The sequence below is a fragment of the Octopus bimaculoides genome, chromosome 19 (assembly GCF_046866305.1).
Source record: "Octopus bimaculoides isolate indiv1 chromosome 19, ASM4686630v1, whole genome shotgun sequence".
NCBI classification, from domain to species: Eukaryota; Metazoa; Mollusca; class Cephalopoda; order Octopoda; family Octopodidae; genus Octopus; species Octopus bimaculoides.
In genome coordinates, this window is record NC_142946.1 from 26,255,441 (window position 1) to 26,279,229 (window position 23,789).

The following is a 23,789-nucleotide window of genomic DNA, read 5'->3' on the forward strand; positions in this document are numbered from 1 at the left end:
GTGAGAGCTGTACAAGCCATGTACAGAGATGCTGTCAGTAAGGTGAAGATTAGCAATGAATATAGCAATGAATTCAGGGTACAAGAAGGGGTTCACTAAGGATTAGTCCTCAGCCTCCTTCTTGTTCATCATAGTCCTCCAGGCAATAACAGAGGAATTTAAGATGGGAGCTGCTCTATGCTATGCTGATGACCTTACTCTTATAGCCGAGTCACTACTGGAACTAGAGAAGAAATTTCAGCTGTGGAAACAAGGCCTAGAATCAAAGGGCTTTACAGTTAATCTAACAAAAACCAAAGTCTTTGTAAGTAGGAGAGCAGACAAATCACAAATCCCTTCAGGTAGATGGCCCTGCTCAATCTGTAGAAAAGGCATAGGTAGAAACTCCATAAGATGTACCAGGTGTAAGCTATGGACACATAAGGGGTGCAGGAATATCAGAGGAAGGTTAACAAGGAAATTAGTTTTTGTGTGTGGAAGGTGCACAGGTAGACTAAAAACGTACAGAAAATAGACTTCATCAAATGCCAGTGGGGAAAGGTAGAAGTAGTTGATAGCTTCCATTATCTAAGTGACCAAATTGGTAGTGGAGGTGGATGCGCCGAGGGCATAGCTCCTAGAATAAGAATAGACTGGGCAAAGTTCAGAGAGCTCCTACCTCTGTTGGTAACAAAGTGTCTCACTCTCAGAGTGAAAGGCAGATTGTATGACGCCTGTGTGCGAACAGCCACGCTACATGGCAGTGAAACATGGACTGTGACTGCTGAGGACATGTGTAGGCTTGAAAGAAATGAAGCTAGTATGCTTTGCTTGATGTGCAATATCAGTGTGCATGTACGACAGAGTATAAGTGTCTTGAGAGAAAAATTGGGTGTATGAAGCATCAGATGTAGTGTGCAAGAGAGACGACTGCACTGGTATGGTCATGTAATGCATATGGATGTGGACAGCTGTGTGAAGTGCCAATCTCTAACAGTGGAGGGAAACCCAGGAAGACATGGGACAAGGTAGTGAAGCGTGATCTTCAAACATTGGACCTCACAAAGGCAATGACTAGTGACCGAGACCTTTGGTGATATACTGTGCTTGAGAAGATACATCAAGCTGAGTGAAGCCATTGTTGTGGTCATGTCATGTAACTGATACCTGTGCTGGTGGCATGTAAAAAGCACCCTTTGAGCATTAGGCCTCATGGAGGCAATGTGGCCGATGTTGGTATTGTGTAGGTAGCACCCATGCTGGTGGCACATAAAAAGCACCTTTCGAGCGTTGGGCCTCACAGAGGCAATGACAAATGACCAAGACTTTTAACAATATGCTGTGCTTGAGAAGAAGACCCATCGAGCCAAGGGAAATCATAGTCATGGCAGATACTGGTGCCATGCAGCTGGCATCCATGCCAAAAGCATGCAAAAGCACCCATTACTCTCTCAGAGTAGTTGGCATTAGGAAGGGCATCCAGTCATAGAAACCATACCACATCAGACTGGAGTCTGGTGCAGCCCTTCAGCTTACCAGACTGGTCAAACCGTCCAACTCATGCCAGCATGGACAATGGATGTTAAATGATGATGATGATGATTTATGTATTCATATATATGACAGGTTTCTTTCAGTTTCCACTATCAGATTCACTCAAGAGGCTTTCATCAGCCCAGCTACAGCAGAGGATACTTGCCCATATCCCACACAGTGGGATTGAACTCAAAACCACATGGTTGAAAAGCAAATATCTTCACCATACAGCCATAACTTGTAGAATTACCATCCACTTTTTATTTAAAATATTCAATGATATAAATATAAATATAAATTTGTCAGTGATATCAAAAATGTTACTTCATAAGAAAATGAAATTTTGTCCATAGATTTATAAATTTTGACCTTCATCACTCATTCATGATTCTTCTTTAAATCTTACCTGATTTACAATATATTTATAAACACTTTACAGTTATAGACAAACACTTCTTTATGTATTTGCCTGAAGTCATTTAATCTTCATCACTACTCCATGTATCAGCTGTTGGCAGAGCTGTTTTCTGATTAAAACTTTGAGTTCTATCTTGTGGTCTCTTTTGGCAGCTAATTGTTCTTAGATGTTCTTCATAGGCATCACCAGTGTTTGGAACCCATATAAGGATATTACGGTCATTTCCTCCAGAATACAATTCCTGGTAGTTACGCTGAAATTTACAACAGTTCACTTGGTTGTAATGTCCACGCAATACATCAATTTTAGATCCTGAGAAAATATTATAAATGTTAATGTCACTACCTTCAGGGATAAAAATAACATCAGGCGAACCATTGTGAGAAACAGATATTTTGACACAGCGTCGGCTCATATTGTTAATTTTGCCATAGTTTACCAAAGTGTTTCTTCCTGAAGCTGTACTCCACAACCGAATACACTGGTCAGTACCCAGAGTTACCAAAAGAAGACCGTCTGTTGTAAATTGTAGTCCATTAACATGGCCATCATGAGCAAATACATGTGCTGAAAGGGAAAAATATTGCTTGGTATGATTATAGAATTGTTAGATATACTGATTTTTTTATTGTTACACACAAGAGCAATTTTTACAGGAGAAGAGATATTGTCAGTTAAACTGACTCTAGTATAATGTCAGTACTTATTTTAAGCTCAAAGGAAAGCTCTCATGCATTTGAACTAAAATGAAAAAGGATTTAAGAGTAGAAGCAGTGAAAGTTACTATCTAATGCTCTTGAACATCTTCAAGGATTGAATTTTTTTACTCTATGCTACAGCTCAGCAGTGTCTTGCTAAATAAATAACACTGATATATGGACATAGTCATTGGTAATAATTCAAAGTTAAATATAGTCGTGTAAGAAGTGGGTAATCTTTGATATATATACAATTCTTAACAGAGGTATGAGGTGGTACTGAAAAGTTCCTGGCCTTGTGTAAAAGAAAATATAGGAGGATCAGTTAATTATGATTTTATTCAACATATTCTCTTCTCAGATTCACACACTTATTGCAGCGGTCTTTCAGCTTTTCTAAGCGTTGTAAAAAAACTCAGAAGGTTGGGCCTCCAACAAGACCTTTCATGATACCCTTAAAGCCACAAACTTTTCAGCACCCCTCGTAAGTCTGCAGTAAATATTGATTCTGAAATAATTGAAGGCTTTTCTAGTGGAATTTTACTACTTTAAGCTAGAGAATGTACCATAGTTTAGATATTCTTTTCTACTCTAGGCACAATGTGCCCGAAATTTTGGGGAAGTGGGGCCAGTCGATTAGATTGGCCCTGTACGCAACTGGTACTTAACTTATCGACACCGAAAGAATGAAAGGCAAAGTCAACCTTGACGGAATTTGAACTCAGAATGTAAAGACAGACGAAATACCGCTAAGCATTTTGCCTGGCATGCTAATGTTTCTGCCAGCTCGCCATAGATTAGATATTAAATCAATAAATTAATATAATTAATGATTAGTAACAAAGTCAAAATGAATCCCATAGCTTTATAATTAATTCTTCATTATTTATGTTAATTTTCCTTAGGAGATATTTAAAACATATTTTGGGAGCAAATTTAACCATACAGAACTTTTTAAAATTTGGACATTAGCTTACTGTGTAAAAAATATTTATAGCTAAGTGCACTTCATCATTAAGTACCTTTGCCAAGAGACACAATACATTATGTAGTACTGTGACAGCCATGAAAATGTGAAAAAAATTGTCTTACTGTCTTTTGAATTAGAAAGTCCTTCACCATTAAATTGATCCATCTTCATTAAAGAGCCTTTTGCTCGTCGAATATCCCACAGAAGTACCTGGCCATCAGTGCTAAAAAGAATTATTCAGAGACAAAGCTTCAATTAGAATTCAGTCAATAAACCATCCTGTCAATAAATACATGCATGCGGAAAAGTGTATGTATAGATAACTCTTAAATATTTCAAGACGGAATGATTATAAAATCCATTGTCTACAATTAGACTAATTAGACTGAATTAAAAAGTTCTTCAGAAAATTTTGCTCATTTGAAACACTCTACTAATATACAGGTATTTTTAGGGCATGACAACCAAATCCATTTCAAACAATTGTTATTGGGAAAATGTGGAATATAGATGAGTGCTTCAATGCTTAATTATACAAGAGTAAAGTTAATTTTGACATAAAAGTTATTTGTTTCTTACAATTGTCTACAAAGGTCTTTTTTACAAGTCATAAGAAACAATAGAGCTACAGTAAAATTAGTATAAGGCAAAATTACTTTGGATATAAGTTGCAATATAGGTTTGTACAAAAATATAGAACAAGAGAAACTACAAGAGAAGTCCTAAGCTAAGATCAAACATTTCTATTTTGCATTCACAAACTTGGAGAAAGGTTTTGATATAGTGGGTGCTGAGAAAGATATGATAAATAAATGGTTCAAGGGAACATTATAAGTTATGTTGTACAAGAATGCTGTAAGCAAAGTTTGGATTGGCAATAAATTCAATGAAGAATTTAATCTACATGGATATATTCAGTAGGGTTCTGTATGTAGCTTTTATCCACAGTAAGAGATAAGGAATGGATGACTTTAGAAATATTTGAAGGAAATTAATCTGATTCTCATTGCAGAATATAGAAAAGTGTTCCCAGCTTGGAAGAATAGTCTAGAATCAAAAGTCTAAAGTGTCAACATGACAAATACTAGTTAGTAACATAGGGAAAGAGATGCTATTGTGGAAGTGATTTTATATTATATGTGAAAAAAGGGTTAGTAGATACTCAGTACTGAGAACTAAGTTCAAACAAATTGGTATACAAAAGATGCATTGGGATCTCTAATGGATCGATAGGGAACCAAAATTTCATGGATTACTCAACTGGCTTGCTAGAAATTGTTGATAGTTTCTGCTACCTAAGAACAAAATTATTATTAAAATTAGTTGGAGTGACCATTTTCTGAGCAGTTTTAATCCAGGTGTAGCAGAGCTGTTGAGGCTTGGTTAATGTTTTTAAGGATATCAATATAGATTTGATTTATGCCTATTGTGATTAGGACATCCAGGAAGGCTTTCTGCTCTTTTGAATTAAAGGCCTTTTCATAGTCTCAGAAGCTTTTGCTATGGTCTTGTTGGTATTCATTTGATTTTTCTTTTATATGGTTTATTGATTGAAGATGATCTGTTATGGAGAATTTCTTTTTGAAACTTGCCTGTACTTTTGGTTGATTTTCATCAAAATCTCTTTCCATTCTATTCTGTATGACTCTAATGAATATCATGTACAATTGGGATAATATACTGTTGATTAATAGTTTTTGATGTCTTTCCTATCTCTCCTTTTTATGTAGCAGTATGATCGTAGCTTCATTCCATAAACCAGGGATTTCTTTTTGCTGCTTGGATCAGTTTTGTCATTCAACAGTTTTGTCATTATCTCTATTACTGGTCTCCCACTTACTTTTATTCAAACAGTTGTGATCTTTACTGGGACTTTGTTGCTTTCAGTTTTCTTCAATGCATTTACTGTTTCCTCTACAAGGCACGAACTGGCAGAAACATTAGCACGCCAGGCGAAATGCTTAGCGATATTTCGTCTGCTGTTACGTTCCAAGTTCAAATTCTGCCGAGGTTGACTTTGCCTTTCATCCTTTCGGGGTCGATAAATTAAGTATCAGTTATGCACTGGAGTCGATGTAATCAACTTACTCCCTTTGTCTGTCCTTGTTTGTCCCCTCTCTGTTTAGCCCCTTGTGGACAATAAAGAAATAAGAATAGGTGATAGTTCTTCTTGATTGATTTATATTTCATTTGCCATCTAATAGTTTACTGTCAAACTTTGTAGCTGTTGATAAATATCTGAACATATCTTTAATATATCACTTCTATCTGGCATTAAATCTCCATTTCTTTTTCTATCTTTGTACTTTCCCTTTTTCTATTTTTTTAGGCCTTTTCTACTCTGCAGAATCTTTACTACCATTTCGTTTTTCTTTCTTTTTCTCCATTTCTCAGTCTCTAATTGTCTATCTCCTCCTCCTCCTTTTGTTCCTTTAACAATTCCAATTTATTGGACAGTTCAATTTGAATATCTATTTGTCTTTCCTGAAGTATTTTGTATGTTATATTTTTTTCCCCTTTTTGAGATAAGGAAATAACCGGTGTTTATAATATCAATTGCTACAGATTTTTAAAAAATTAAAATGAAGAAAACAAAAAATAAACATTCAGAGGATATATATAATTAGCCATAATTCAATCATTATTTTCTTCAAGAAAATAACTCATAAAAAAAAATACTTGTTTATATTCACCTGCCAGATGCTAAAATGAACTCGTCTTTGGGAGACCACTGCACACACTGCACTGGCTTATGATGACCTCTTAAACTATGAGTTGCTGAGCCTGATTTCATATCAATCAGCTTTAGTGAGCTTCCTGTATAGCCAACAGCAATGAGAGAATGTTGTTGAGCTACTGATGATAAGTGATGACAATAGATGATTCCTTTAAACTCATAATGGTCAGCAACCTGTAGTAGGAAGAAGAAAATGCTAGTTAATTTAACCCTTTAGCATTCCAATTACTCTGTCAAATATAATGCTTATTTATTCACATTAAAAAAAATCAATTATGTATTATCTTGTAGCTTAGAGATTTCAAAGATGTAATTATTTATTTTTAGAATGACATTGCAAAGTGGGTGTGAGATGCTCGATCTGGCCAGTTTGAGCATAAAACTGGTAGAATATTTGGGCCAGGTATGACCAGTTTAAATGGTAAAAGGTTAAGTAAATAGATGTTTAGAAACCCAATAGTGAAATTTTTCATCCATTGATTTACATGAATTCAAAACCCACCTTAATATGTTTTGGACAGAATACAGTTTTTCTTGCTTCAGATTGCCATTTAAAACAGAATAAATAGGTTTATTACTACTTTTAAGTGTTGTCAGAAGATTCAAGTTATTTTTACTGTTTAATTTGAGGAAAAGGTTGATATTTATTTTAAACTTTAGCAGGTTGATAACTTGTAAGAAAGGATTGCAAATGAAATGGATCTGATGAAATCAAATTCAAGTAGTTAGATAAATTGAAGTATGGGCTTTACACAGCCTGCAAATTCTTTCACCTCCAAGACAAAAGTCATACTTTTTGGTCAAAAGAACTTCAATCAGCTTTGCAGAATTCTTCTACCAATCATTCTCTACAGTTGTCTCCATAAGCAGTACTCTTACAGAGAAAGCATCTACATCTGTATCCAACTTCACATCTTATAAGTTTGGCAAAACTCCATCAAAACTTTTGTTCTCCATTTCACCACATATGCACACTTGTCAAATACAAAAACACATCCAGGTAATGAAGGAGCTTACATGGTTGCTTCACCTGTTAGGCATGGTATTTACACCTATCCCAAATTACATCTTGTTTTAGAAAAGAAACACATACTGGATAATAAGGCCCCAAGTATCATGTGCCAAGGAAAGGGACAAGTGGTTTCAGCTGGAACACCTTTAATAATAGGTCTGCTTAATCACAGTTAACAAAGGTGGGGGGAGGAGTAGCTACCTCCAGTTACTCTAAGTCCGTAAGTCTGCTAGTCCTGACAATATCTTTTCCAACACTCTTGAAAGAGTATATCCCAAAACTAGTCCCTATTCTCATTAAACTCTTTGTTTTCTTTCTCTCAGGAATTTATCCTGATCTTTGGAAACAGTACAATGTGCCCCCATCTCTTAGAAGAGAAATCTCTCTGACCCTGCCAACTGGTCTGTTACTTCTTTCATTTCCAATATCTCATAAGACATGAAATCAACTGTTAACAATCATCTTCTACTGGATTCCTTTCCCTCCTCAGAAATCACCAGTATGGCTTCTGCTAGACCTATATGAATAACTTAGCCTAATCTGGGTCCCAAAGACAAGCCCTCCTCTCAGAGTCACAAACAGATTTCAATCTCAGGCATCTGCTGACTCTGTACAAAGCTCAATTGAGACCCACAGTAGAATGTTGCTCCCACATCGTGAATAACGTACTTGCTACACACAAAACACTCCATGCAGGAAAGGCATTCAACTGATTGGCAAGGACTATTCCTTCCATCATACATCAACCTATAGCATACAGAAGCACTATATCCTCATTCTGTCTATATCTCAGAATGAAGAAGTGGCAAACCACTCCACCCAAAATTACTCATCTCTATTCCTCTAATATCCCATTCAGTACTTTCCAGGCCCCATCTTAGGTTGCCCATTAACTTTTTTCTCCATTCCTTTTCCTTAGGATATCAACCTTACAGAATTTACTTTTCACCAATATTTCCCCCCATAAATGTTGTATTGCAGCTGTTCTGCCTGAATATCAGCTGTATCAATCTAACCAATTTTAGAGGGTATAAAAAGTAATGGGTTCTATCCTTTGAGTGAAGACTATAAAAACAGAAAGCTTTTTGCCACAAATACAATGAAATGCCTAATATCTCACAAGAAACCCAATTTTCCTTAATAAGAGAATAACATTTTCCTTCAAAACCACAGATCTAACTTTCATTCACTAATGTAGAATGTCAATGTTACTTTATAAATTTCATAGCATAATGTAATACTCACAACAAGATTATTAGTATCCCAAATCTTTAATAATCTGTCTGTGCCACTGGTAATGAACATCCCTGTATCAAGTGGATACCACTGGACAGTTTCAATACTGCAGCGATGCCTGTCATTGTTTGACAGACCTACACTGGCAACAATATTGCATGAATATTTCACATCTTTTGTGCCATTGTACAGATCATAAACAAAGATCATTCCATTTGAGCCACCAGACAAAAGGCTGAAAATAAAAATGTTTTAGATTTTTATTGTAAAATATATTTCTAAAAATTCACACCTTCAGTTCTTAGATATTAGTACTAATAAATGCACATAACAGTACTCATGCTCTGTTTTTCTTTTCACCCCAATTTTTTTCCTGTTTGCTTATGAGTTCATTGCAGTTTGTATTTCAACAATGTCTCTAAAGTTGTTGCATTGAAATCAATACTTACGTGTCTATGTTTATGTGAGTGTGTTTATGTCTTTATGTACACATATCTGTTTATACAGGATGCAATGAATATATTGTTAAATTATGCAAAAATGAAAATGACACTGACATCTCATTTTAACAGATATATTTACCATAATTACATAAAAATATCTTTAAATATTAAAGAGTAAATTTATTCAATAAAATCACAATTGGCTTCAACTACGGCCTCCAGATGACTCTGGAATCTCCTGCAACTCTTCTGAACAGTCTCCTTGTTTAAGTTGGTGAATGCTGCCATAATCCTTGCCTTCAGTTCATCTTTGGTGTTACAAGGAGTTTTGCTGGTCTCTTGCTTAACTTTACTCCACATACAATAATCAAGGGGGCTGCAGTCTGGGGAATTAAGCGACCAGATGTTAGGGGTGATGTGGTCACAGAAATTGTCTGACAGCCTGACTGGGGCTTATTAGCTATATATATATTGCTATGTTGATTATTGATACAAGTATCGTATCTAAATTATTTACATCAATGTTGCTGGTTGTATTATTAGATATGCAATTGATATTGTTTGAGCTAGCAAGATTTATCTCATCAACTAATGTTAACAGTTGAAGTATTAATATGTTCATTAACATGTGCATGATTATTGGTTGTGTTGGTGTTATTAATAGTTTGGTAGTTATTTGTATTGTTATCAATAATAAGACAATTTCTATTTTCAAGGGTCCTAGCTAGTTTAATGTTTTTTTCTATTTAACTTATTGATAATAGATCCTATATTGGGGAGAGTGGAGTATGAGATACGGATTGTGTGTTGAGAGAAGATTTTATAATATCTATGGTTATGGTCGAAATTTTTTTGTAAGATATCCATAAACTTCTTATAGATGTTCGTAGATACTGCATAGTTGTAAGGGATGTTAAGCTATATGGAATTTTTTCTTTTAGATTTGTAATATGAAGGGGGTTTGTGGTTATCATAAGTATTTCGGGTTATATTATTGTTTCTATTATCATTGGTAGTTATCTTATTATGATCTATTTTGTTATGTAAAATAATTTTCCTATTTTTATTTTTATGGTCCTTATTATAATTTCTTAAGCTAGGTATTTTATTGGTGTTAATATGGTTGTGTAGGCATTTATCAGGTTGTATTACATTTTTATTCCTCTTGTTTGAGCAGGATAGGTTATTATTAGTAGGTCTTTTCTTACCATTATTTACGTTAATTAAATTTTTATTATTGGTAACATTATTTAGGATAATTAGATTATCATTATTAGTATTATTATCATTATTGTTACTATCACATTTAATAGATTTAGGAATAAGGAAAGAAATTTTTTGGTCATAGCCCGCTCTCGATAAAGCTTCATTATAGTAATGGGAATTTGATTTAAAGATGTCATGGTTTGAGGACAGCTTAGTTAATCTATCGGAAATGTTTTTTACAATAGATTTTAAAATATTTGGTGGGTGATTCGATGATCTATTTACATATTTAGTAACTTCATTTTCTTTTCTATAGGGATAGTGCAATTTAGAGCTAATATTAAGAGTGGTATCAAGAAAGTTAACGATTTTAGTGCCATATTCAAAAGTAATGCTAAGGTTAAAGTTTTTAAAGAATTTTCTAATATTCTTTCTCATTCTCTCTATGGTTGATTTGTTGTTGGTGGGTATGATAAATAACGCATCATCCCTGTAAAGGCCTCCCTGGAGTTCAGGAATTTCCCTATTTAGGCAGCGTAAAAGATATGCTCCAACCAAATTTGTCATTTCAGCCGAATCACTCGATCCCATTGGGATATCAAAGTTATCAGGGGTGTCAGATCTGGTCCAGAGTCTATCTTCGAATTCGATGATGGTTTTTCTAGCTAAAAGTATTATGTCAATTTTTTCTCTAGTAATTAGGGATCTGTTTTTAGCAAATATGAGAGCTTTGTTAAGGAGTATAGGAGAAATGCTAGAATAGTAATTGTTGATATCGAATTGGATAAAGGAAAAATTATTATTGTTGTCAATAGAGTTAAACCAATTAAGAGCTTCATCAGTATTAATCCATAATTTAAGAGTAAGGTTAGGAATAATGAACGGTATAATATTATCTAAAATAAGCTTACTTAATCTACCAATATCAGATCTTGTTGGGCAAATGAGTCTAACAGTAGGATTTACGTGAAAGTTTTTCTTATGGTCTTTTAGATTAATTTTTGGTTCACAGGGTGCAACAGGTTCAGTTCTATCAGTTAGGTTATATTCTGTCATAATTTTTTTGATTTTTAAATTAATGTCTGATAATGTTTTTTTAGAAGTTATTTTATATTTGCTGTTAAGTTCCTTCATAATAAGTTTTTTGTAGGTAGTATAATCCATTCTATATAAATTTCCGGTTTTATCTGTCGGGACCAAAATACCTGGTTTGCTTTGTATAGATTTGATAAAATCTTTCAGTTTCCGTAGGTGCGGGTTTTTTCTTAGAGGGTGCTTCTTAAACTTGATATTAGCGATAAGGTTCAGTAAGTCCTTTTCAAAGTTTTCTAATAACGGGTTTGGAGGTGGATTTCTTCTACTTTTAAATAGTTTCTTAAAATGGTTTTCTTCTTGTGATTCATTGGTTTTCATTTTCATCTTGTTATCATAGTGGTAGGCAATCCATCAAACTCTTCTGATAAAATCATTGGTTCTGTGAATAAGTAGCCACATATACATTTCTTTGCTGTGTAAGGGGATGTCCTTCTGTGAGAATTCCATGTTAACCTTTTCCATTTTGTTGAAAATTAAGTACCAGAAAAAAATATATGTACTCCCAAATGGTGAGCAAGTTCAGAATAATAATATAGATTTAATCAAAAGATTAAATGTGGTCCTTAAAATGTTTGAGGCACCAGAATTTGGTAGGATAAAAACCAAAAACAAAATCAAGAGATTTGGTGAATAAAATTTGAAGATAAGCAACAAAAATTCAATAGGTTATAGCAGTACGTATGTTTTGTACAAGCTCCATTTATTCATGTAGTGAGAGCACCACAGAAAATACAATGAAAATGAAAACAATATCAATTGCATATCTAATAATACAACCAGCAATATTGATGTAAATAATTTAGATACTTGTATCAATAATCAACATAGCAATATATATATAGCTAATAAGCCCCTTAATTGCAATTGTAGAATTAAAGCCCACTGTCCGGTATCTGGCAGTTGTTTAACCCGTAATGTAGTCTATAAATGTACAGTAACTACTCCAACTAATAATTACATTTATGTTGGTTGCACAATCAACCTTAAACAACGATTATATAACCATTTTTCTTCATTTAGACTTAAACATAAAGCCAACAGTACATCATTATCTAATAAAATTTGGGAATTAAAGGAAAATAGTATTGATTTTAATCTTAAATGGGAAATCATCAGGAGAGCACAACCTTATAGAAATAGTAGATATGGCTGTGGACTGTGCTCTATGGAAATTTACGAAATTTTTAAACTTAAGGATAACCCTAATCTAATTAACAATAGATCTGACCTTAGGGTTCTATGTGTGCATTGTTACTCCTGCACCTTTAAATATTTTAAAAAGTAAATCTTGCTAAATTCTTTAATTTAGTTTCTCATTCCCTGACTAATAACTATTTTATTTGAGGTATGACTTTTAATATATAATTAGAATACATTTTAACCTTTCCCAACCCACTGATAGTAGTCCTACATTTTCTCTAAGTTATTCTGAGTCTCTTCTATCTATCATTTTTTCGAAAACCTTAGCTTTATTTCTCTTAATTTAGTCCTGTTTTTCTAACTCTATTCCTCTCCCTTTTTTCCTCTTCTCTCTTCCCCCCTTTCTTTCTGTTTGGATTTTGGCCATTGATATTATAGTTTTACTCATAAATAATACCACCCCACATTAATTTATATCTTATTTTAACTGGATATGTTTATCTTGTTCTAATTATTATTGTTCTCTATAGTTTTGAACTTAGTAATTCAGTGCTTCATTGTATTATTCTATTTATACTGTAGAATAGATATATTTCTTTAATTCCTTGACCTTAATTCCCTTACCTTAAATTTTTTCCAAATTCTTACCACTCCTTAGGGTATTGTCCTTCCATTTCCTGTTTTTTTCTTCTTTCCCTCATGCTAGATTTACCCCTAACCTGCTGTCCACCACTACTTAACCTACCTTCCTCTAAATTTGAAACAACAGCATAGTCGAGATGTGTTTTCTTCTCTTACTCTTGTTTTTTGCAAATATCTTCAAAATGACTTTCTAAAATGAAATTCCATTATGCAGCTGAGGAGTACATTTTCATTGTATTTTCTGTGGTGTTCTCACTACATGAATAAATGGAGCTTGTACGAAACGTACGTACTGCTATAACCTATTGAATTTTTGAAGATAACTTCAAATATATATATATATTGTGTGCTGAAGAAGCCTGCATCACACTCATGGTTTAGGATTTGGTCCCATTGCATCACACCTTGGTCAAGTGTCTTCTCCTATTGCCCTGGGTTGTATAAAACTTTGCAAGTGGATTTGGAAGACAGAAACTGGAAAAAGGTTATCATGTTTGTGTGTGTGTGTGTGTAATATGTATATATATATATATATATATATATATATATATACTAGCTGGTGTACCTGGTAATTCCCAGGGGTAAAGATCTTCTATTGAAATGCCTTATTACTCTGAGATAAGAAAACAATTTCGTTATAACTGCCACGAAAGGTGTATTTTCCGTTGCGAAAAAGTACAAAAAACTTTCAGCTGGAGGTTGGCGAGAGAGGTTTTCGGAAGTTGGCGAGAAAGTACTCTGACTTGTCGTGGCATTTTAAAGGTGAACTTTATGAAGGCTAATTTATTAAAGGTAATATATAAATGTAGTATATATGTACATAAATATATGAATGAAGTGTTTAATGTTTAAGAATGAAATGAAGAAAGTGCAATAATAATGTTCACACTCAGTTACTCTCAGTAACTGCCTTTAGCTTACAGAGTTCTTGTTTTTATAACTATCGAAAAGCAGCCAGAAGGATAGACATATTGTTGAGAACAAATAATTTCGTTGGAGGTCTGTTATCTCCATTCCAGCCCCTGATGGCCTAGAAACATTATTCTGCTTAGTGAAGGCATCTGGGAAATGTATAACTGCTGTCATTCACAGAAAAACTATTGTTTTACTGTGAGAAAAGTGCTGTTAAAGTGTTAGGAGAAATTTGGCTATCGAGGATCGAATCCATGTTATGCCTGCATGAAGCCACTAAAAATACGTTGTGGAATAAAAAATTTATCTACTGTTATGGAAAAAGTGTAACTGTAAAAATGCAGAATTATCGGAGTGATGGACATTCCAAAAAGTATGTATGTATAGAAATGTATGAATGAAGTCTTTAAGGTTTAAGATTCAAATCAAGGAAGTGCAATAATAATGTTGAGCAGTTCAAAACTGAATAGTGAAAGGCAGAATTAGATCAGCTGATCATGAGAATCAAATATTGATCGCTTCACTAAAAACTGCAGGTGGTATGGGTTATTTCCCTTGGGTTGTTTAAATAAAATATAAGTAATATGTAGTAGATAAAAGGATCTTTTCGAAGGGCCCAATTATCGATTTTTTTTCAATAATCTAAGTATGTCACGAGGTTTCCAGGCATGAGTTCTACTTACGTGTCAAATAAATTATAAAAGTGATATTGTCTGCAAAAATTAGAAATTGGACGCACAAAAAATCAATATTCAAAGTAATCGAACATAAACAATGAAATGGGTTATTTCCGGAGTTATGGGCATTAAAAGTGTACATGCATCAAGAAAGTGCAATAATAAGGTTTAGCAGCTGAAAACTGTGAGTAGTGAAATGCAGAATTAAGTCCACTGATTGTGAGAATAAAATATTGATTGCTTCTCTAAAAACTAACAACTGTAAGTGCAGGTGCTGTGGGTCATTTTCCTTGAGTGTTTAAAAAAAATATTGTGCAAGTGCTATGGGTTATTTCCCTTGGGTGTTTTAGAAAAAATAGTTATATGAGGTAGATATAAAGATCCCTTCCAGGAGCTGTATTATCAATTTTTACAACAATCTAAGTATGTCACGAGGTTTTCAGGCATGAGTTCTACTCATGTGTCAAGTTTCATCAAAATTAATAAAACGATGTAGGAGGAGTTAGCTAACAACGCCACAAACAAACACATGCCGATTTTCCACATATGTAGTAGACTAGCTGGTGTACCCAGTAATTCTCGGGGGTAAAGATGTTCTATTGAAACGCCTTATTACTCTGATATAAGAAAGCAATTTCATTATAACTGCCACAAAAGGTGTATTTTCCATCACAAAAAAGTACAAAAAATTGTCAGGTGGAGGAGGGAGAGATTGTTGGAGGTTGGCGAGAGAGGTTTTTAGAGGTTGGCGAGAGGCAAAGACATTATTCTGCTTAGCGAAGGCATCTGGAAATGTATAACTGCTGTCATTCACAGAAAAACTATTGTTTTACCATGAGAAAAGCGCTGTTGAAGTGTTAAGTGAAATTTGGCAATCGAGGATCAAATCCACACTATGCCTGCATGAAGCCACTACAAATATGTTGTGGAATAAAAAATTTATCTGCTGTCATGGAAAAAGTGTAACTGTAAAAATGCAGAATTATCGCCATTGAAACCGGGACCTTGAACCTGGCTAGGCTTTAAAAGGGCACATTTATTTTATTTTATTATATCACATTATAATATAGATGTTATTCTTTCACTTTTATTCTTTGACTTTTGACACATAATATGGAACCAGTGCCAATGTTGCATTGTTTTAATCGAAAAAAATTACATGTTGGCACTCACGGGGTCTGATAGTATTGCCATATAAAATTTGATTTGATCTAGTTGAGCTGTTCGAGAATGCATTGGGAACAGACAAGACAGAGAGGGACAAAGGATTTTATATATATATATATATAATCAAAATAAGCAACAAGGATATCCAGAGGTAATGCAGTACGATCGTTTCAAGCAACTTCATTTAATTGAACAAAGCAACCATTACATCATTTTAAATGCAGAGCAATCCTCAGCTGCACAAAGACATCTCTAGAGAGAGAGAGAGAGAGAGAGAGAGAGAGAGAGAGAGCATGAGAGAGAGATTTTGTTTTTGTATTTGGTTTGCAAGATTCTTTATGTGAATATGTGTGCTGAAGTATATTTTGTTGTGTCTGGGGAGAGTCATTCTGTTTTAATGCCTTATTAATTAACACATTCGCCAGTTCAATTTCCCCTCATTAATTTTTTTTTTTCTAAAATTTCCGTTGCTTCTTGCAACCTCTTCAATAGTCATTGACTGTTATCGGGGCCATGTTCTTTTTGTTTGTTAGTGCACATGTATGTGCATCAGTGTGCATGTGTATACACATGGATGTACATATGCCTCTGTGTGTATGTATATATATATGTATGTGTGTGTGTATGTTTATATGTATGTATTCAGCATATTCATGTGTTTGTATGTGTGTGTGTGTATTCGTATGTGTACCTCTGTCTCCTTCTGTGTGTATGGGTCTGTGTGACTATGTACGTGCATCTGTTATGTATGGTGCCTCCATGTAGAATATGGAGGACTGTTTTTTGTTGTCATATTGTCTCAAATGTTCATTTAGTGTCTTTCTGCAATACTTCTAAGAAGAAGAATTAAAATAGTGCAAAGAAACAGGCATGTGAACTAGTGTTTGTGATATGTTAATTAGGGCATGTCAGCTGGTTGGACTTTTAGGATGTTAGTATGGAGCTGAACTGTCTCATATTCTTTCTTTGATTCCAGTCATTGAATTGCAACCATATTGGGGTACTACCTTCAAGGATATAGTTGATTTAACAGACTCCAGTACTTATCGCCAGCTTTTGGAAGGATGAAAAGCAAAGTCGATTTGGGTGAAATTTGAACCCAGAGCGATATAACTAATAAACCACAAAGTACAGTATTCGACACAATTTATTCTTGCCATTTACCACCCATAAAATAAATTGCATTAATTTTGGTGATTTTTGAACTCTGCATATAAAACAAATAGGATGACCACTACTGAGTAATGGTCCAATGAAGATCTTATTTGACCTTTGTAAGTTAGGGCTGAAGTATTTTGTATGGTAAATGTACACCTATTTTTATTTTATTATTATAAAATTATAGACTGAACAAAATGTTCAGTTCAGTTTTCATGCCTCTCCTTACCTATGATCATGAAAGTTGGATTATAACTGAAAAAATACAGTCGTGAATATAAATGGCCAGAATAGGGTTCCTCTGAAGGATCTTTTGAGTAACGTTACTTGACAGGGTGTGAAGTTTGGAGATCAGAAAGTCTCTCCAGGTCGAGCCACTACTTGACCACACAGAGGTCTGGCTCTGGCAATACGGATATGTGATTAGAATGTTGCAGGAAAGAAGGATAAGCCAATCAGCAGTAGACCAAGAGTAAGATCTTCTTCCACATTACACTATGTTTGGATAATATCTATAGTCTCAGTCGGTCACATTTGGGAACCTAGCAAGAAATTGTAGTGATGGTTGCTTCTGATAGGACCCTAAGGAGGAGGTGCCTGGGACTCTATCACCACGACTCTCTCAGGAATAATGGGTGGAGGAAATGGATAGATGGGTGGATGGAGATTATCAAATAGGTTCACTTGCATTTTTCGCTGACAATTTCATTCATTATCTGCAGATATTTGCACAGGGTTCACAATAACGAGGAAATGATGATTGGTGTTTACTAAAGCTAGGTAACTGTAAATTATTGATTTCAAATTTTGGCACAAGGCCAGTAAATTCGGAGGAGAGGGTGACTCAATTACATCAACCCTAGTGTTCAACTGGTACTTATTTTATTGACCTCGAAAGGATGAAAGGAAAAGTTGACCTTGGCAGAATTTGAACTCAGAACGTGAAGATGGACGAAATGCTGCTAAGCATTTTGCCAAGCATGCAAATGATTCTGTCAGCTTTGCTTCAAATTTTGCCACAAGGTCAGCAATTTTAGTGGGAGTGGGTTCAGCGATTACATTGACCCCCCCCCCCTCTCCAGTACTAGACTAGTACTTTATTTCATCAACCCTGAAAGGAGAGAAACCAAAGCTGACCTCAGTGAAATAGAATTCAGAACGTAAAGGCCAACGAATTTTGATTGATTTAATACTTAGGATGTATCTGGTTTGGTTGCCAGCATTTGTGCAGGCCTAAATTTTAGAAAAGGGGGAAAATTACGCCACAAATATTAAAAACTATGCTTGGAAAGTACATATATCCAATATCACCCCTATCCCACTGTTGAAATAAAAACTTTGGCCAGATTTGAACTAAAAAAGTGAAATCGACAAGACTAAATAGCGCGAGACATTTTGTTCGCTGCTCTACCGGTTCTGCAATTCATTAGTAATGAGGGAGGAAAAACGCAGTCGCTCGATTCGCAAGAAATAGCAGCCATAGTGACTTTAAAAAAAAAAAAAGAGAGAGAGAGAGAGAGAGAGAGAGAGAGAGAGAGAGAGAGATATTAGATAAACACAGCCCTAAATCCTCTTAAAAAATAAAACAGAACGATCACCGCTGGAATGCCTTTGATCACAGCCCAATCAGGACTAACTTGATACTAAATAAGTACGAGTTAATTAAATTCGCAACTGAAAAAGGGTCGATCTTCTACATTGCACTATTTCTCGATCTTCTTCCACTTTACACTATTTCAACATGAAGTGGTGAACAGGAGCCCTTATATTATTGTAGAAATAATTCCTTTCGATAAATATACTCGTAATGTTTATTAATGATAGCTGTAGAGCTAAATTAGTTATTTGGGCTACTTCGTAAGTGGTGGTGGTAGAATAAAAATAAATCGAGTTTCACAATAAATTATCTGAAGTGCAATACTGAATTAAACTGATAAGATTAGGGAAGCATTCACATTATATTGAGATATATAAACAATTCTTTGAAATCGTGACATAATGAAAACGATCAACTGAAATAAACACCTTAATTATAATATTTTCCCGCTACCTACGCTAAAAATAAACAACCTGACTTTCATCCACCAGCCAGAACTTTAAAAAAATGAGATCGAAGTTTATAATTATTCGCAGGGATTTAAAGAAATGTGATAAATACATACTATCTGTCTTCCACCAAGTCAATGTCGAGGCAATTCACGCTAGAACTATGAGAAACTTGTTCGACATCACGATATCTACTTAAATCAAGGCTGTAAGAACGCCGAGTAGTTTCAGCCCTTTGGAGAAAAATAGGGTCGTCTTCACCAGTTTCCCGAGAACTCAGAAATCGGAGCATTTTAGTAACGCAGTCATTGTTTAATTAATGTGCCGATACAAAACAGTTTTACTTTGCTAAGGTATACTTTATAGAATTAACTCCCCCTAGTTCGCACTTTCTAATTTTTGCTTTCGAAAGTAATGTCTAATTTAAGAGAAATGGTTCTTTCGAATTTAAACTTCAGAATTGTCTCTGTTTTATTAGACAAGATCCTTTAAAAGCCTGAAGTATTTATTCATAAAATCTGCTTTTAAATTGCAAGAGAAAATGGGGTATTTCTATAGAATAGCGTCAGAAATTATCTAGTGCACTGAAAATTACAATTTCTTCATATTTTATTTTGTTATGCGTTTCAGCCTAAAGGACTGTAGCCATGCTGGGGCATCGCCCGTATGTATCTGTTTTAATAATCGTAGACTACAAATTACAAATAAAAAAAGAAATAGAAGAAAAGATCAATCCTCTCCTTTTCCGTAATGTTTCAGTTTTTATGTTTTCTAAGATTTTCTTTTACAGATTTTTGAAGAACAATAATTTCAGATATTTAAATCATAAATCTGAAAAAAAATTTTCAGAAGGCAATCAAAGCTGAAAAATTATGGAAGTGGTGATTAACTATCTCCCTTTTTGCAGAATTGTAAGGTATGATGCTTAAAGCATTCACCTTTGATGAAATTATGGTTTTAGGTGCACTAGATAATTTCTTATTCTATTCTTTAGGAAGCTGGAAAAAATTTCAAATTCCCTAGATACATTATAAATAGCTGAATGAATGGAATAAAAGAAGCTCAATAAGCAGATCAGGAACACAGCTGGACATTTGCTGACATCCATATATTTTTCAGTATTGCACTGACAAAACCCACCCCAGTTGTGTAAAAAGGAGTGTTAGTTTATTTGGTTGCAGGTGAAAGAATTATTTTTTTGCAGCTGTACTACTGTTGTTTTATTACATTTACAGTGATTTAAAAAATAAATTTTGTGCTGTTTCAAATTTTTTTTATATGCTAAAATAAATGAAATTATTCAGTTAATTTTTTATGAGGTGAAATACAAAATCATATTTGATTGATATATTCCAGTTTTATTAAGTATTTCAACAGCTGAAACAACTGGCTTCATGATATCTTCAGTCAAGATCAATAATCTTGGTCTTCAATGTCAAAATCTGTACTACCTTTGACTCAAAGCTCAGTTCAACCCTGAATCCAGAATCAGAAACTTAAGAGCCAAACAGATATTCAATAGTCTAGGGGATGCAGTATGCAGTCTTTTTGCCACATGCTTTCTTTTTCTTTCTTCTTTTTCTTTTTTGAGGTGGATAGCTTGAAACAACCTTCATGCAACAAGTAATGTTTCAATTGTTCAATTATTTTCCACTGGTTTTATTGAACAAATAATAGATCAGCATTTTCTTGGCTAAGTACTTAGCTAAGAGTAAGCCACTGTACCTAGCATTTGTTGACTTGGATAAAACCTTTGACAGGATTCCTTGCACAGTGATCTGTTGGTTGCAGAGGAAGCTAGGAGCTTGTGAGGGCCATACCCATGTGTTATGTGCAGGAATGCCTCCAGCAAGGTGAGAGTTAGCAATGAGTATGGTGGTGAGTATTAGTGTGTAGACAGGGCTTACAAATACCAGTGCTCAGCTCCCTTCAATGTATTATAGTCTTCTAGGCCATAAGGGATGAGTTTAAAACTGGTTGCCCATGGAAACTCCTATATGCTGATAGTCTTGTTCTTATAAATGAATATGTAGTAGACTGTAAAGAAAAGAGTTACAGGCATGGGAGCAAAACCTGGAATCAAAGAGCCTCAAAGTTAACTTCGTAAAAACTAAAGTATTAGCGAGTAAGAAAACAGACAGGACCCTGCAACTATCAGGGAAATGGCTTTGCTTGTTATGTTGAAAAGGAGTTGGTAGAAATTCCATAGAGTGTACTAGTGCATATCTGTATCTGTATCTTATCTATAAAAGGCAGATTTTCTGTGTGTATGTTTAAAATTCATTATTTGTGTGTATGTTTAAAATTCATACATTTACACAATACCAAATTTCTTGGATTAAAGAATCGGAATTAATATTCTAAATACAATTAGTTAGGTCACTGCGTCATTTTTTCAGTCAAAAGAACTAATAACAAATAAAATCCATAAAACTACACAAATAAACATTTTCCCCACTAATAAAATCTAATTTCCTCTTTCTACTACCTTTACAAATCCCTTCAACTCCTACTTGCTCTTATGAACCTTTACGAACAATCCAACAATAAATACAAAAAGAAAGGAAGGAGAAACACTGACAGTAAAAGAAAACTATTTCAGTATCAAAACTGAAACAATCACATTTCGATAGTGTAATGACAGATAGTTTCACTTTAATGGTTTCATTTTCATACTACATACATATATATATACATACCTCATTCTAATTGGCGGGAATTGTAAGTTATTTCTAACTCGTCCTTTACCATGATAACAACAACAAAAAAAATAGCCACACATCTTTTTCAATTACAATCGACAAACATTTATTCCCTACAAACTGTGAGTTTTTTGGAAAATCTTTTCGTAAATCTTGAGATTAACACCTGCACGATTACTTACCTAACCCTAACCCTGACCCTAAAACCTTAACTTTAACACTGTAGTGAAAATCGTGCGGGTGTTAATCTGAAAATTTAACAATCTATTTTAAAACGCCTTTACTTACTAACATTTTTTTATTTAGTGTGTGTGTGTGTTACCCATATATATATACACTTAAGACTTAGTTGTGGGTTGGGACTTTGATCGGCAGAGGTCATTATTATTATTATTATTATTATTATTATTATTTTAAATTTTTCCCACAAGGGAGGCTTGGAGCAGGTGGAGAATAGTCGATTATATCGACCCCTGTGTTCAACTGGTACTTATTTTTTAGACCCCGAAAGGATGAAAGGCAAAGTCGACTTTGGCGGAATTTGAACTCAGAACGTAGAGATGGGCACAAACCTCCCATTGCTACACTGATTCTGCAGAACAGGGTTGAGTGTAAAAACCGACTTTAAAGTGTAAATATAGATGTTTTTGAATACACACTCATACATACATACGTACAAATACACACATACATACAAATAAACACATACATACAAATACCTGTCAGTCTCTTCCAAATACGATCGACAGTCAAACATTTATTCCCTACAAACTGATTTTTTAAAATATCTTTCTTAAAACGCATTTACTTACTATAGACACAGAATACACATTAATACACACATACATACAAATACCTGTCATTTTTTTTTTTTATTTAATGTGTGTGTGTTGCCCATCTTAATATATAATGCTGAAGTTCTGTATGTGTGAAGCCTTTTTAAAAGTTTATAGAAATCCACATTTTCCACTTCTTAGTCCTAACCCTAACCTTAACACTGTAGTGAAAATCGTGCTGGTGTTAATCTGAAAATTTAACAATCTTTTTTAAAGCACTTTTACTTACTAACTGAAAAATTTTGATTTTGATGTATTTATTGCAAGAAACAGCTAGGTTTTTTCTTTAATGTTCAACCTACACAAGTTAGTGTGTAAGAAACAAAATAAGAATTTTGAAAGAAATATTTATAAAACTAGTTTTCAAACATCAAATGGGTATGGAGGTCCACCAGAATTAAATAGTAAACAAAGGGGTCTATAGGTAAAAAAAAATGATTGAGAATCACTGAGCTGGGGTTAGAACAGGCTGGAGAAAGTTCAGATAGCAATTACCTCTGTTGGTAACAAAAGGATTTTCTCTCAGAGTGAAAGGGAGACTATAATACTATATGGTAGTGAGCCCTAAATGCAAGACCTGGTAAGACTTGAAAGAAATGAAGCTAGTATTCTCTACTGGATGTTTAGTGTCAGTGTGCATGAATGGCAGAGTACAAATCTGCTGAGAGAAAAATTGGGATTAAAAAGAATCAGATGTTGTATGCAAGAGAGAAAACTGTCAATCATTTAAAGTAGATGTAGCCTGTAGAAGATCGAGACCCAGGAAGAGGTAGTATGAAATAGTAAAAGCTGATCTTGGGATGTTGAGCTTCACGAGGGAGATAATAAAGGCCTCGTATGATTGCTGATACATTGTGTTTAAAAAGATTCACCCAGTTATGTTAACATGGTGTAACTGAGGTTCTGGAAGTATAATGTATAAGTACACAACTGAGTCCCTCATCCAATATGTCCCTGTCATGTCTACACCTACTGCTTTCTCTTCCTCCTTTCACCAGAATACTGGTTCAGTGGAGTGACCCAATATCAATTGAGGGTTCTTGTCTTGCAACTACAATATTTACTTGGCAACATCACAAGCACTGGTGCCATGAAAAAAAAGGCACCCAATACACTTTGTAAAGCGGTTGGCATTAGGAAGCACATCCTACTGTTGAAACCTTGTCAGAACAGATGATG

General features: G+C 34.4%; 1 protein-coding gene across 1 annotated transcript; it reads right to left on the bottom strand.

Moving 5' to 3' along the window:
- Nucleotides 1-1,753: 1,753 nt before the first annotated feature.
- On the bottom strand, nt 1,754-19,452 carry LOC106877568 (DNA excision repair protein ERCC-8). The gene is made up of 5 exons (XM_014926506.3): nt 19,189-19,452; nt 8,596-8,821; nt 6,295-6,512; nt 3,724-3,824; nt 1,754-2,500 (listed from the first exon to the last, which is right to left on the bottom strand). Exons 1-5 carry the CDS (start codon nt 19,362-19,364, stop codon nt 1,995-1,997), a joined length of 1,227 nt encoding a protein of 408 aa, XP_014781992.1. The 5' UTR covers nt 19,365-19,452; the 3' UTR covers nt 1,754-1,994.
- Nucleotides 19,453-23,789: the final 4,337 nt, after the last annotated feature.

Bases quoted from the DNA above. Each gene is read 5' to 3' on its own strand.
- LOC106877568 (XM_014926506.3), bottom strand. From the start codon at position 19,364: ATGCTCCGATTTCTGAGTTCTCGGGAAACTGGTGAAGACGACCCTATT. The intron at 6,513-8,595 runs GTGAGTATTACA...TTCCTACTACAG, and splicing joins GGGATACTAATAATCTTGTT to GTTGCTGACCATTATGAGTT. The intron at 3,825-6,294 runs GTGAATATAAAC...AATTCTTTTTAG, and splicing joins TTCATTTTAGCATCTGGCAG to CACTGATGGCCAGGTACTTC.